General features: G+C 48.5%; 1 protein-coding gene across 1 annotated transcript in view; it reads left to right on the top strand.

Moving 5' to 3' along the window:
• Nucleotides 1-251: 251 nt before the first annotated feature.
• The window catches only part of plekhg4 (pleckstrin homology domain containing, family G (with RhoGef domain) member 4), a 56,985-nt gene continuing 41,363 nt past the window's right edge, over nucleotides 252-15,873 (top strand). The window contains exons 1-12 of the mRNA XM_053332632.1: nucleotides 252-350; nucleotides 3,838-4,035; nucleotides 8,522-9,225; nucleotides 9,616-9,938; nucleotides 13,163-13,377; nucleotides 13,459-13,539; nucleotides 13,603-13,669; nucleotides 13,809-13,932; nucleotides 14,047-14,140; nucleotides 14,474-14,560; nucleotides 15,006-15,122; nucleotides 15,735-15,833. Of these exons, the coding sequence (XP_053188607.1) occupies nucleotides 252-350; nucleotides 3,838-4,035; nucleotides 8,522-9,225; nucleotides 9,616-9,938; nucleotides 13,163-13,377; nucleotides 13,459-13,539; nucleotides 13,603-13,669; nucleotides 13,809-13,932; nucleotides 14,047-14,140; nucleotides 14,474-14,560; nucleotides 15,006-15,122; nucleotides 15,735-15,833 (2,208 nt within the window). The remainder of the gene's footprint in view (nucleotides 351-3,837; nucleotides 4,036-8,521; nucleotides 9,226-9,615; nucleotides 9,939-13,162; nucleotides 13,378-13,458; nucleotides 13,540-13,602; nucleotides 13,670-13,808; nucleotides 13,933-14,046; nucleotides 14,141-14,473; nucleotides 14,561-15,005; nucleotides 15,123-15,734; nucleotides 15,834-15,873) is intronic.

Here is a 15,873-nt window from a genome sequence, read left to right as displayed (position 1 = left end):
AGACTGGTTCCAGACTGGTTCCAGACTGGTTCCAGAGCCCTTGCTGTGTGTCGAGGTGAGGCCGACCACCAGCTCAGGCTCCTTCCCCACCAGAGCTAGCTTCTGCAGCCGAGGGTCGGACCGCCAAGGTCCCCGCCTTCGGCTGCAGCCCAGCTCACTACGCACCCGACCCCTTTGGCCCCCCCCACCGGTGGTGGGTCTGTGGGAGGGGATCCCATGCCCCCTTTTCGGGCTGTGCCCGACTGGGCCCCATGGGCCACAAGGCGCTCGCCACTGAGCCCCACCCCCAGGCCTGGTTCCAGGAGGGTCCCGGTGACCCAAGTCCGGGCGAGGAACACGGAAAACCATTTGTAGAACTCATCATAAGGGGTCTTTTTGAACTACCCTTTGTCTGCCCCCCCCCCCCCCGGACCTGTTTGCCATGGAAGACCCTAAAAGGGGCATAAAAGCCCCCGACAACTGAGCTCCTGGGGTCACGCAGACCCCTCCACCACGATAAGGTAGCAGCTCAGGGAGGGGTGCAGCAGTAGTAGCATTTATATTGCACTTAGTCCCAGGGTGTGTGTGTGTGTGTGTGTGTGTGTGTGTGTGTGTGTGTGTGTGTGTGTGTGTGTTTAACATGAGTAAAGAGGTGGAGTTCAGTTTAACTGTCACAGATATGAAACCATATCATCAACTTTTAAATGCATTTTTCTTTGAGAGGAAACGTTGAGGATTAAAACTCTGCAGATTCACTTTGTCAGTTTCAGTCTTTATAACTGGTGTGTTACACTTTGAAGAGTTTTACTGTGATAAATCAGCTGATCTGAAGAACCGGAAGGATTATTAAAGCATGAAATGAAATCAGATATGAATGAGTGTGTGAGTATTGTGCTGTGATGGCGTAGCTGCATCAGACTGAGCCTGAAGGTTTCAGTCTGATGGTTTTATGAACTTTGGTTGTGAAGCTCTTTGAAACTTTGGGAACTCGTCACAGAAATTCACATTAAACCAAAAGAAGTTTTGTCTTTGCTTTGCGTAAACAGTTTGAACTCATGATCCCCCCCCCCCCCCTCGTGCCCGTACACACCCTCGGCCCGCACTGTCATCTGATATCCTGCCACTAATATTGGCCTCAGCACTACATTTGGCTGCCAGTTGTTGTGAGTGAAAGCTGCTCGGCTGAGTCACATCCAGAATATTCACCTCCATCGCTGGCTGAGCTGCTGGGTCACATGACCAGCTGGAAGCAACGCTGGCTGAGCTGCTGGGTCACATGACCAGCTGGAAGCAACGCTGGCTGAGCTGCTGGGTCACATGACCAGCTGGAAGCAGCGGGAAACTGCCAGCGTCGCTCCATCAAAAGAGAAAAAAAGAATCCACCTCTGCCTGTTTCCATGTTACATGTCCCGTAATGAGCTGATCAGCAGTCCGTCCTGCAGTCAGCCGGTTCAGTTAACAGCAGATTAACAGAGTTCAGAGATGCTGCCTGCTGTCAGCCAACAAACCTGCTGCTACGACCACGTCTGCCTCTCTCAGTCAGTAAACACCAACAGACTTCCCTAACCTAACTAACCCGAACCCTGTCCAGCTGTGATGTGAACGAGTGAACATGAGTTTCTATTCAAGCAGAGAAGGAAGAAAGTCATGTAGGATCCAACCCATGATGGATTTTTGGGGCTGATGTCGATACCAATATATCTGATATATACTCAATATTGGCCCATAATATATTGGGGGGACCGTGTGTTGAACCTGTTATTAATTTAAACAACTAGTTGACTCATTAATAAGGGCAATGAATCACAGACTTCCACTCGTCTGTCCAGCTGTGATATGAACGAGTGAACATGAGTTTCTATTCAAGCAGAGAAGGAAGATAGTCATGTAGGACCCGACCCATAATGGACTTTTGGGGCTGATGTCGATACCAATATTTGGAAGTAAAACAATTCCAATATCGATATATCAGCTGATATAGACATGCATATACACTGTCGCCCATAAAGTTGGAATAAAATATGTTTTACTTCTTCTCATGAAATGATTTATTCTTGATAGATAAAGTATAAATATTCTCAAAATTGTATTGATCAATCTCATTGCGCCTGGTCAAAGGTGATTACTGAGGTGTATGAATAGAAAATAAAAAGAGAAATGTATCTGAAATGATTCCAACTTTATGGGCGACCGTGTATATACTTATAAAATATATACATGAATACAGGTTTTTTTGCAATGACCCATCAAATGTGACAAAGATGTTTACTGGAGACATATTTTACAGTTTAGGAATAAACCTTATTGTATTAAGTGGCATCAATAAACAGAGTAAACTTCACTGGGAATTTAATAATTATCAATAACGACAAATAAAAAACAACAAAAATGTACGCATGTATCAAATTTGGATTAAGAAAATCAAATATGGACACACATCTGACAACATACAGTCAAGCCCGAAATTATTCATACCCCTGGCAAATTTTGACTTAAAGTTATTTTTATTCAACCAGCAAGTTGTTTTTTTGACCAGAAGTGACACAGGCGTCTCCAAGAAGATAAGAAGACGATGTACAAAAGGCATCATTGTGGTAAAAAAAATATTTCAGTCAGCTTTTATTTATATTTGAACAAAAAGTGGCATGTCCAAAAGGGGTGTGAATAATTTCGGGCTTGACTGTATATGCCGATAACAATGTGATGGCTCAATATTGGCCCATAATATATTGGGGGGACTGTGTGTTGAACCTGTTATTAATTTAAACAACTAGTTAACTCATTAATAAGGGCGATGAATGTGAGAAATAATCCATCCAACATGAAGTAAATCTGAAGACTGGAGCCTCAGCTTGTGTCAGGAGAGAATCAGGTCAACGTGAAGCTGAATAACACATAAATCCTCTCAGCTACAAATCAACAGTCAGCATTTAAATGTATGTCATCATCATCACACACATGCAGAAGACGCTCAGACATTCAGAGACGGCAGCCTGGAGCCAGACGGAGCGTGCACCGTGATATTTATACCAGACCAGTGGATCCAGTTACAGCTCGGTTCCTGCTCTCGCTGCGGCAGTCGGGGCCTCCCAGCCGCACCTCCAGGGGCGCGGCTGTGGAGGTTAGAGCCTGAAGGGCTGGACCAGTTTTAACTGTGTGCTCAAAGAACAAACACGTGTTGATAAGAGGCGTGTTGGTTTTACAGATAGACAGCAGCTGACTGCAGTGACTAATGTACAGTACATGAGAGTAACACACTGGTAATAATAGACCAGGAGTGTGTGTAGAGTGTGTGTAGAGTGTGTGTGGAGTGTGTGTAGAGTGTGTGTAGACTGTTAATAGTTACTGGTACTGGTCTGTCCAGGTCTGGTTGTGAAGGTTAGGGTTAAATCAGTCTCAATAAAACCAGCTGGATGATAATAATGGAACAATATTAACGTGTTCAGTCTGTAAAACACGTCATTGAAACCAGAGCTGACGTAGCAGCTGTCGTCTATTTATTCACTAAGTATTTGGCTGTGCAACTTTCTTTGTGCTTGTAATACTTTGAGTTTCACATGTTTTATACAAAGTGTAAAATCAGTGACCCTAATAATCTGAAATGTCATGCAGCCCCACCCGGACTAACTTTCAACACTTTGGGGATAGAAAAAGCTTCATGTTAACTGTAAGAAGTCTGTGTAGTCCCTGGTTGTAGTGAGTTTAGTCGGAGAGAAGGGTTGAGTCATTGTTTGTCTGTAGTTGGAAGTATAGAATAAGTCATCATGCTTGTGTTGGTCCAGGGTTAAACACCTTCACATGTCCAGTGAAGCTACGTGTTCGAGTCTCACTCTTGTCTTTTTGTCCTTTTCCTGTCAGGACTCTGAATCTTTGGACCGCTGCATCCAGACTACTCTGTCGTCCCTCTACCCGCCGTTCCAGGTCACGTCCTCCACGGTGCTCTGTCAGGTCCTCAGCGTGGTGGAGAGCTGCTACAGAGGAGACGGCCTTCGCTACCTGATCCACTTCCTGCTGCCAGCAAAGCAATTCTTAGAGACCCTTCAGCAACATGCCTGCGTGAGTTACTGTCTGTAGGCCTACTGTCCTGTTTGTAGGACTACTGTCCTGTTTGTAGGGTTACTGTCCTGTTTGTAGGGCTACTGTCCTGTTTGTAGAGTTACTGCCCTGTTTGTAGGGTCACTGTCCTGTTTGGAGGACTACTGTCCTGTTTGTAGGGCTACTGTCCTGTTTGTAGGGTTACTGTCCTGTTTGTAGGGTCACTGTCCTGTTTGTAGGGCTACTGTCCTGTTTGTAGGCCTACTGTCCTGTTTGTAGGCCTACTGTCCTGTTTGTAGGCCTACTGTCCTGTTTGTAGGGTTACTGTCCTGTTTGTAGGGTTACTGTCCTGTTTGTAGGGTCACTGTCCTGTTTGTAGGGCTACTGTCCTGTTTGGAGGACTACTGTCCTGTTTGTAGGACTACTGTCCTGTTTGTAGGGTTACTGTCCTGTTTGGAGGACTACTGTCCTGTTTGTAGGGTTACTGTCCTGTTTGTAGGACTACTGTCCTGTTTGTAGGGTTACTGTCCTGTTTGTAGGACTACTGTCCTGTTTGTAGGGTTACTGTCCTGTTTGTAGGACTACTGTCCTGTTTGTAGGACTACTGTCCTGTTTGTAGGGTTACTGTCCTGTTTGTAGGGTTACTGTCCTGTTTGGAGGACTACTGTCCTGTTTGTAGGACTACTGTCCTGTTTGTAGGGGTACTGTCCTGTTTGTAGGGTTACTGTCCTGTTTGTAGGGTCACTGTCCTGTTTGTAGGGCTACTGTCCTGTTTGGAGGACTACTGTCCTGTTTGGAGGGCTACTGTCCTGTTTGTAGGACTACTGTCCTGTTTGTAGGGCTACTGTCCTGTTTGGAGGGTTACTGTCCTGTTTGTAGGACTACTGTCCTGTTTGTAGGGTCACTGTCCTGTTTGTAGGGTCACTGTCCTGTTTGGAGGACTACTGTCCTGTTTGTAGGGTTACTGTCCTGTTTGTAGGACTACTGTCCTGTTTGTAGGGTCACTGTCCTGTTTGTAGGGTCACTGTCCTGTTTGTAGGGTCACTGTCCTGTTTGTAGGACTACTGTCCTGTTTGTAGGGTCACTGTCCTGTTTGTAGGGTTACTGTCCTGTTTGTAGGGTTACTGTCCTGTCTGTAGGACTACTGTCCTGTTTGTAGGACTACTGTCCTGTTTGTAGGGTCACTGTCCTGTTTGTAGGGTTACTGTCCTGTCTGTAGGACTACTGTCCTGTTTGTAGGACTACTGTCCTGTTTGTAGGGTCACTGTCCTGTTTGTAGGGTTACTGTCCTGTTTGTAGGGCTACTGTCCTGTTTGTAGGGTCACTGTCCTGTTTGTAGGGTTACTGTCCTGTTTGTAGGACTACTGTCCTGTTTGTAGGACTACTGTCCTGTTTGGAGGACTACTGTCCTGTTTGTAGGGTTACTGTCCTGTTTGTAGGACTACTGTCCTGTTTGTAGGGTTACTGTCCTGTTTGTAGGACTACTGTCCTGTTTGTAGGGTTACTGTCCTGTTTGTAGGACTACTGTCCTGTTTGTAGGACTACTGTCCTGTTTGTAGGGTTACTGTCCTGTTTGTAGGGTTACTGTCCTGTTTGGAGGACTACTGTCCTGTTTGTAGGACTACTGTCCTGTTTGTAGGGGTACTGTCCTGTTTGTAGGGTTACTGTCCTGTTTGTAGGGCTACTGTCCTGTTTGTAGGGTTACTGTCCTGTTTGTAGGGTTACTGTCCTGTTTGTAGGGTCACTGTCCTGTTTGTAGGGCTACTGTCCTGTTTGGAGGACTACTGTCCTGTTTGGAGGGCTACTGTCCTGTTTGTAGGACTACTGTCCTGTTTGTAGGGCTACTGTCCTGTTTGTAGGGTTACTGTCCTGTTTGTAGGGTTACTGTCCTGTTTGTAGGACTACTGTCCTGTTTGTAGGGTCACTGTCCTGTTTGTAGGGTCACTGTCCTGTTTGGAGGACTACTGTCCTGTTTGTAGGGTTACTGTCCTGTTTGTAGGACTACTGTCCTGTTTGTAGGGTCACTGTCCTGTTTGTAGGGTCACTGTCCTGTTTGTAGGACTACTGTCCTGTTTGTAGGGTCACTGTCCTGTTTGTAGGGTCACTGTCCTGTTTGTAGGGTTACTGTCCTGTTTGTAGGACTACTGTCCTGTTTGTAGGGTCACTGTCCTGTTTGTAGGGTTACTGTCCTGTTTGTAGGGTTACTGTCCTGTCTGTAGGACTACTGTCCTGTTTGTAGGACTACTGTCCTGTTTGTAGGGTTACTGTCCTGTCTGTAGGACTACTGTCCTGTTTGTAGGACTACTGTCCTGTTTGTAGGGTCACTGTCCTGTTTGTAGGGTTACTGTCCTGTTTGTAGGGCTACTGTCCTGTTTGTAGGGTCACTGTCCTGTTTGTAGGGTTACTGTCCTGTTTGTAGGGTTACTGTCCTGTTTGTAGGACTACTGTCCTGTTTGTAGGACTACTGTCCTGTTTGTAGGGTTACTGTCCTGTTTATAGGGGCTACTGTCCTGTTTGTAGGACTACTGTCCTGTTTGTAGGGCTACTGTCCTGTTTGTAGGGCTACTGTCCTGTTTGTAGGACTACTGTCCTGTTTGTAGGGTCACTGTCCTGTTGGTAGGGCTACTGTCCTGTTTGTAGGGCTACTGTCCTGTTTGTAGGATCACTGTCCTGTTTGTAGGGTTACTGTCCTGTTTGTAGGACTACTGTCCTGTTTGTAGGGTCACTGTCCTGTTTGTAGGACTACTGTCCTGTTTGTAGGGCTACTGTCCTGTTTGTAGGACTACTGTCCTGTTTGTAGGGCTACTGTCCTGTTTAGGGTCACTGTCCTGTTTGTAGGGTTACTGTCCTGTTTGTAGGACTACTGTCCTGTTTGTAGGGTCACTGTCCTGTTTGTAGGGTTACTGTCCTGTTTGTAGGGTTACTGTCCTGTTTGTAGGACGACTGTCCTGTTTGTAGGGTCACTGTCCTGTTTGTAGGGTCACTGTCCTGTTTGTAGGGTTACTGTCCTGTTTGTAGGGTTACTGTCCTGTTTGTAGGGCTACTGTCCTGTTTGTAGGGTCACTGTCCTGTTTGTAGGGTTACTGTCCTGTTTGGAGGGCTACTGTCCTGTTTGTAGGGTCACTGTCCTGTTTGTAGGGTTACTGTCCTGTTTGTAGGGTCACTGTCCTGTTTGTAGGGTTACTGTCCTGTTTGTAGGGTCACTGTCCTGTTTGTAGGGTTACTGTCCTATTTGGAGGGCTACTGTCCTGTTTGTAGGGTCACTGTCCTGTTTGTAGGGTTACTGTCCTGTTTGTAGGACTACTGTCCTGTTTGTAGGGTTACTGTCCTGTTTGTAGGACTACTGTCCTGTTTGTAGGGCTACTGTCCTGTTTGGAGGGTTACTGTCCTGTTTGTAGGACTACTGTCCTGTTTGGAGGGTTACTGTCCTGTTTGTAGGACTACTGTCCTGTTTGTAGGGCTACTGTCCTGTTTGGAGGGTTACTGTCCTGTTTGTGGGGTTACTGTCCTGTTTGTAGGACTACTGTCCTGTTTGTAGGCTACTGTCCTGTTTGTGGGGACACACATTGACTGTCACTGGTTAAGATGTCATCATACAATAGACCCACAGCTGACTGAGTAAACACCCAGAGGTCCTTTAGTGTGTGTGTTGATAAGATGTGTGATGGTGGACATGCTGATCAGTGTGAATGTGTCAGACTCTCACTGATAGCAGGCAGACTCACTCCTTTCTCTTCTCTCTCTCCGGTCATGTCTCATCATGTCTCATCTTGTCTGTTGAGCTCCGGGCGTGTTTGGCTGGTGTGTCATGTTTGGTAAAGGTGACTCTGTGGGATCGTCACTCACCTCGCCCACTGCCTTGAATCAGAGACAGAGGACACAGTGTTCTGCTGGGAGGTGGGAGGGAGGTGGAGGGAGGTGGAGGTGGGGTGGAGGGAGGTGGAGGGAGGTGGAGGGAGGTGATCTGTAGATTATTCAGTGCAAACAACTCATTTGTTTGGTATCACAGAAACATTCACGAGGATCAGAGTAGATCCTCCTGAGAGCCTCAACTCATGTTTCCACAAATACTCATTTCATTGTACAGTATAATAACCTCTCCTCCTCCCCTTCTTCTCTCCTCCCCTCTTCCTCCTCCTCCCCTTCTTCTCTCCTCCCCTCTTCTCCTCCTCTTCCCCTCTCCTCCTCCTCCCCTCCTTCTCTCCTCCCCTCTTCCTCCTCTCCTCCCCTCTTCTCTTCCCCTCTTCTCCTCTCCTCTCCTCTCTTCTCCTCCTCCTCCTCCTCCTCCTCCTTTCCCACCTTCTCCTCCTTATCCTCCTCCCCTCTTCTCTTCTCCTCTCCTCTCCTCCCCTCCCCTCTTCTCTTCTCCTCCTCCTTCTCCTCTCCTCCTCCCCTCTTCTCCTCCTCCTCCTCCTCTTCTCCCCTCCTCCTCCCCCCCTCTTCCCCTCCTCCCCTCCTCCTCCTCCTCCTCTCCCCTCCCCTCCTCCTCTCCTCTCCTCTCCTGTAGTTGCAGTACTGTGGTTTGTTATTTAGTCATGAAGGCTGGCCTCTGTGCGTCCATGAGAAGATAGTGGTGCAGCTTTGTCCTCTGGACCAGCGCCTCCTCCGTCCAGGAGACTTCTACCTGCTGGTTTCTGCTCCTGCTTCTCCTCTTCGCCCCCGAGCCCCCAGCGCCTCCTGCAAGAGCGGCGTCGCCTCCTCCTCCTCCCCCCGCCTGCTGGTGTGCAGCGTGTCGGCCGGCGGCCAGCATGTGGAGCAGCAGGAGGTGTCGGAGTTAGCCCTACGGTCCCTCTTCAGCATGGCCTGGCTGGACTCAGTGAACCGGGAGCGGGAGCAGCGAGGAGCGTCCCGGCTGGAGCGCTGCCTCCTCTCAGCACACGGAGACGTCTTCAGGGTCCCGTGGGAGGACCTGGTCTACCCGCAGTTCAGCAGCCGGCCCAGGACCGCCCTGGGAGAGGACAACAAGCCCCCCGTTAAGGATGGAGAAATGTTCATCAATGTAGATCCATGTAGAGACACCGACGCCACGGGACAGGAAGTAAAGCTCCTCCCATCCTCTGTAAGAACTGAGCGATCAGCAGCGAGCAGCGACGGAGAGGACTCAGAGGGAGAATACGTGGAGCTGCTGGAGCTTCCTCTGCCTCGCTTCTCCCCTCAGAAAGGCTCCTTGACCCAGTCCATCAGTCTGCAGCTCAGAACCCGCAGCAACACACACCCCTCTACACACACACACCCCTCTACACACACACACCCCTCTACACACACACACACACACACACACTCTGCTGCTGCCACACACACACCTGAGAACACACACACACACTCTGCTGCAGCCACACACACACCTGAGAACACGCACACACACTCTGCTGCAGCCACACACACACCTGAGAACACACACACACACTCTGCTGCTGCCACACACACACCTGAGAACACACACACACACTCTGCTGCAGCCACACACACACCTGAGAACACACACACACACTCTGCTGCTGCCACACACACACCTGAGAACATGCACACACACTCTGCTGCAGCCACACACACACCTGAGAACACACACACACACTCTGCTGCTGCCACACACACACCTGAGAACACACACACACACTCTGCTGCAGCCACACACACACCTGAGAACACACACACACCTGAGAACACACACACACACTCTGCTGCAGCCACACACACACCTGAGAACACACACACTCCTAAAGCTCCTCCCACACACTCCTCCTGGTCGAGTGTGGAGGTCGGCTCCCAGACTGGACTCTGCTCCAGACTCATCGAGGAGAACTTCAACCAGGACTCTTGTCGACCCGTCATCCTCACCCCCGTCTCCTCCTCCTCCTCTTCCTCCTCTGCTCCTCCTCGAGTCATGGAGACCTCCAGCTGGATGTCGAATGAGCACATAGAAGGTACGGACTCAACAAGCCTGAACCCATGCACTGAACCTGAACACTGTACAGAACAGAGGGAGGAGGTGGAGGAGGAGAAGGAGAAAGAGGAGGAGAAGGAGGAGGTGGAGGTGGAGAAGGAGGAAGAGGGAGAGCTGAGCGAGAGGCAGGAGGAGAAGAATGAAATGAAAGTGTCAGCTGATGTTGTAGAAAGGGAAGAAGAGGAGGTGCAGCAGGAGGAGAAGACTGAGTGTAGGAGAGATGAAAGGGAGGAGGAGCAGGAGGAAGAGGAGGAGGAAGAGGAGGAGACAGAGGAAGAGTTAGAGGAGGAAAGGGTGGAGGAGGTGGAAGTAGAAGAGGAGGTTCAGGTTATTATTGTGCAGCAGAGTCAAGAAAGTAGAGAAGAAGAGCAGCAGGTGATAGAAGAGAGAATTAAAGGAGGAGAAGAAGAGGAGAGACACACACACACTGAGTACTACACAAAATACACACACACTGACTCTGACACACGACACACACACACTGAGGAGTTACACACACAACACACACACACTGACCCTGACACACCACACACACACACTGACTCTGACACACACACTGACCCTGACACACCACACACACACACTGACTCTGACACACACACTGACTCCGGCACACAACACACACACACTGACTCTGACACACACACTGACTCTGACACACAACACACACACACTGACTCCGACACACAACACACACACACTGACTCTGACTCACAACACACACACACTGACTCTGACTCACAACACACACACACTGACTCTGACACACACACTGAGGAGTTACACACACAACATACACACACTGACCCTGACACACAACACACACACACTGAGGAGTTAAACACACAACACACACACACTGACCCTGACACACAACACACACACACTGACTCTGACACACACACTGACCCTGACACACAACACACACACACTGACTCTGACACACAACACACACACACTGACTCTGACACACAACACACACACACTGAGGAGTTACACACACAACACACACACACTGACTCTGACACACACACTGAGGAGTTACACACATCAGTCTCGTCACCAGTGTTGGATGAAGGTTCATGTTGGGATGAAAGTGGACATAAAGAGGAAGAGAAAGAGCAAGAGAAGGAGGAAGAGGAAGAGGAGAAGAAAGAGGAAGAGGAGAAGAAGGAGGAAGAGAAGGAGGAAGAGGAGAAGAAGGAGAAGAAGGAGGAAGAGGAAGAGTGCGGCTGTGAGGAGGTTGGTGATGGAAGAACTGCAGAGCTTCATCATGAAGGTACACAAACATGTTTCATCCCATAAACCCTGAAACCCTGAAACCCTTTCTATTCACCCATTTACTACCTCCTCTTCCTCCTCCTCCTCCTCCTCCTCCTCCTCCTCCTCCTCCTGTGATTGACTGAATGAATCTTCCTCCTCCCTCTCCTCTTCCTCCTCCTCAGTCCCCCACACACACACTGACCTGTCACCTTCTGCTCTCACTCTAACAGCTGTCTGATCTGAGTCTCTGAGTCTCTGCATCCTTAATGAGTTCATTACAGTCAATCATGTGACGCAGTCGTTAGTAATTTAAATAATAATTAGATAAGTAGATAATCCCAGGGACATGTTGAGTGCCACGGGGCTACTGTCAGGATGAGTACATGATTTATTTCCAGTGTTCACCCTGATCATATTCTGGTTTCGAGAATCGCACTAACACTAACTACATCACTTTTACTGTGGCAGTATTAAGTACATCTTACTGGTCAGTATCAAGTGTAACAGTAGATGTAAGCAGAGAGTAGCACACAGAGCACAAGGCAGTAGCAACATGCACTAACTCTAATCACTACACTACAGCACTTTACACTTCACACATACCCTGTTATAGCACACACACACACAGACACACACACAGACAAAGATACACATACACATAAACACACACACACACACACCATACCTACCTGCATTTGAGCAGTAAGAGTGTCAATATAATTCATATGTATGTCTATAAAGAGACTATCAGTATTAGCTTGGCCGCTAGCTCGGTTAACTGGCAAACAGACAGACAGGAATTAGCCAATCACAAAAAAGCAGCTCAGTTTCTGCCCAGCGACAGGTTGCTAAGGCCCTACGGTTGCTACGGGCAGCTAAGGCCCTACGGTTGCTACGGCGATGTGTGAGAATCTGCTTAGAAAAACTTCTCAAAATTCTTCAGAATTTGGCTTCTGACAAGGTCCCGAACAATTGCAAACTGTGAGAAAACCGTAACTCCTGTCCAAAAACCGAAAACACCGTGAGAGACACAGAAGCCGGCAGATTCTGACAGTGTTTGTTTTATTCACATATTCCTTAAAATGAGCGAGTAAGCTCAGTGCGAACACAGAGTGAGATTCTTTAGAAAACAGAAGACGATTACATTAGAGTCAGTGGGGAGTGAGACAGGTACTGCCGCCGGTCTCTGTCCCCCCGTTTAAATTTTGTGCAGACCCCGCCTGTCAAAGACACATTTTATGAATCCCAACACCTATGTCTACATTTTGACCAAATATTATTTGTCTCCTTTTTACGGTTTGGCCGTGAGCTCGAGTTAAAAATAAAAATGAAGGTTATTTTTTACTGCTTCTCACACTCTAGCTAACTGCTGCTTCCACTCTAACTTTGAAGAAAAAGTGATTTCCACTCCTCGTTTGACGGCTCATAGTTTGAAAAGTTTACATGTTATGTAAAATAGTTTGGTGTTTTGGAGCGAGAACAAATTTTCCTCCGTTTTAAAGTTTGAATCATGTTTCTACGTGCACGTATGAGAGAGCTAGGTGACTCCGAAAAAGATGACATTTTGTGGTTTTTAAAAAATTTCCCATTCATTTCCAATGGAGAGTTTTCCCGCTTATTTGGGAACAACTTTGGGAACAGTTGATGAATATATTGTTGAGGTTTTCTTAAAGCTGCGGGACGAGTTACGCACTTAAATTTGGCGGAAGAATAAAAAAAAGTTAAAGTATGGAGAAGATGAATAGCTGCCCCGTGGCACTAACTATAACACACCTCAGATACATAAACCATGTGGAGCAGAACTGTGATTAGTTTTAGGAGAATAACCTGTGTTAGTGCCGTCCTCTTAAGTGTGTGTGTGTGTGTGTGTGTGTGTGTGTGTGTATGTGTGTGTGTGTGTGTCTGTGTGTCTGTGTGTCTGTGTGTGTCTTCTCTCCACAGGTTCCAGTCCTGAGACGCTTCCTGTCCAGTCAGACATTGGTGTGTGTTCTGCTCCCAGTCCAACAGAACCAGAACAGCCAGCAAACCAGTCAGCTGCTCCCACAGTCCCAGTACAAGCCTCCCAGTCCTCCCAGTTCTCCCAGTCTTCCCAGGTCTCCCAGGTCTCCCAGTCCTCCCAGTCTTCCCAGGTCTCCCAGTCCTCCCAGTCGTCCCAGGTCTCCCAGTCCTCCCAGTCCTCCCAGTCCTCCCAGTCCTCCCAGTCCTCCCAGTTCTCCCAGTCCTCCCAGTCCTCCCAGTTCTCCCAGTCTTCCCAGGTCTCCCAGGTCTCCCAGTCCTCCCAGTCTTCCCAGGTCTCCCAGTCCTCCCAGTCCTCCCAGGTCTCCCAGTCTTCCCAGTCTTCCCAGTCCTCCCAGTCCTCCCAGGTCTCCCAGGTCTCCCAGTCCTCCCAGTCCTCCCAGTCCAGCTTCCACAGTGTGCTGCTGAGGTCTGGAGCTCTCTGTCTGCCTGGTGAGAAAAACACAAACCTCATTTATCAAACCATCTTAAATCCAGAGTGAGACCAGTTTAGCCAGTGGACTCTCCTCTCAGACCAGTATGAGACCAGTATACCCAGTATGAACCAGTATGTGTCTAACCCTTCCTGCAGGAATCAGAGACAGGAGTGGACGTCCTCTGCTGACCGTCTGCACCTCCAGCTCCGTCTGGTCCAACCCGGACTGCGACAGCGCCGAGCTGCTGCGCCTCCTGCTGTACTACTCCTCCACTCTCAGGTACGCTCACCTCCTCCTCACGCCCCTCTGACTCACCTTACCTCACCCTGACCCTCCTCTGACATCACTTCCTGTGTCTAACCCTCCTCTGACATCACTTCCTGTGTGGAACAGGAAGGACGTGCGAGTGCAGGGGCTGACGGTGCTGGTGGATGCGCGTAGAGCTGCTCCGGTCCCGGCTCTGTTCTCCGCTCTCCGCTCGCTGCAGGTGAGTCTGAAAACAGGAAGTCATGTGACAGATGAAACCTGCCAGAGGCGACCTGACCGTAACCGTGGCAACCTGGTTTCTTCTTCTACTGTGTGAAGAACAAACAGAAACAGACTCCTAATAAACAGCTCTTATTGATCATTTCTACTGAAAACTAAACGGTAACCTGTGTTACCATGACGACTGCTGTGAACTGTACTGAAGAGTGTGTGTGTGTGTCTGTCTGTGTGTGTGTGTGTGTGTGTGTGTGTGTGTGTGTGTGTGTGTGTGTGTGTGTGTGTGTGTGTGTGTGTGTGTGTGTGTGTGTGTGTGTGTGTGTGTGTGTGTGTGCAGGACAACATACCAGGATCGATCCACACTGTGTTACTGCTGGTTAACAAGGACTCGTCTCTACGTCTGGACAAACCTGCAGCTGCACAGGTAACAGCTGACACACACACACACACACACACACACACACACACACACACACAAACACACACACACACACACACACACACACACAGTGTCTGAGGAGTCGGCAGCATGTTGGTTCTAACAGAGTTTTTAGTCTCTGCAGTAAATCAGTGAATGTTAAACAGCAGCTGTGTGAGTGAGTGTGTTTGAGTGAAGCTGCTTTCATATTTAATGTTAATCTGATCACACACACACACACACACACACACACACACACACACACACACACACACACACACACACACACACACACACACACACACACACACAGACGCTCATTAAACTGGATTCATACACATGTGATGAGCAGCAGTCACAGTATCTCATATCATATCAGACTCAACTTAAACATTGATGTGACTTGTGTGTGTGTGTCTGTGTGTCTGTGTGTCTGTGTGTGTAGGTGCAGGTGGAGGTGTTGAGCTCTCTGAAGTCTGTGCAGAAACACGTGGATCTCCGTCAGCTTCCTGTAGAGTTCGGAGGTTCCTTCAGCTTCAGTCAGAGCAGCTGGCTCTGCTTCAGATCGGTCAGTAGCTTCATCATGATCAAGCTTTGGTAGTTGATGTAGCATCTGATAGCACCTGTTAGCATCTGATAGCACCTGTTAGCACCTGATAGCACCTGATAGCACCTGTTAGCACCTGATAGCACCTGATAGCACCTGTTAGCACCTGATAGCACCTGATAGCACCTGATAGCACCTGTTAGCACCTGATAGCACCTGTTAGCACCTGATAGCACCTGTTAGCACCTGATAGCACCTGATAGCACCTGTTAGCACCTGATAGCATCTGTTAGCACCTGATAGCATCTGATAGGACCTGTTAGCATCTGTAACCACCTGTTAGGACCTGATAGCATCTGATAGGACCTGATAGCATCTGTTAGCACCTGATAGCATCTGATAGGACCTGTTAGCATCTGTTAGCACCTGATAGCACCTGTTAGCACCTGATGGCACTTGTTAGCACCTGTTAGCACCTGTTAGTAGCTGTTAGCATCTGTTAGCACCTGTTAGCACCTGATAGTACCTGTTAGTAGCTGTTAGCATCTGTTAGCACCTGTGGCGTTACCTGTACACATGCAGGGAATCAGCTGATTGACCTGTTGTTGTTTTTTATTTTTGTGATGTCATCAGAGAGTGGAGCAGCTGACCAATCAGTGTGAAGACGTCATCAACCTGCTGCAGAAAACCATCAACATCCTTCAGTCCACACCTCTACCTGCTGCTGCTGAGGTCTGACACACACACACTCACACACACACACTCACACACA

This window comes from Scomber japonicus, chromosome 1 (assembly GCF_027409825.1).
Source record: "Scomber japonicus isolate fScoJap1 chromosome 1, fScoJap1.pri, whole genome shotgun sequence".
Taxonomy (NCBI): domain Eukaryota; kingdom Metazoa; phylum Chordata; class Actinopteri; order Scombriformes; family Scombridae; genus Scomber; species Scomber japonicus.
This window is presented reverse-complemented; position numbering and strand designations above follow the sequence as displayed.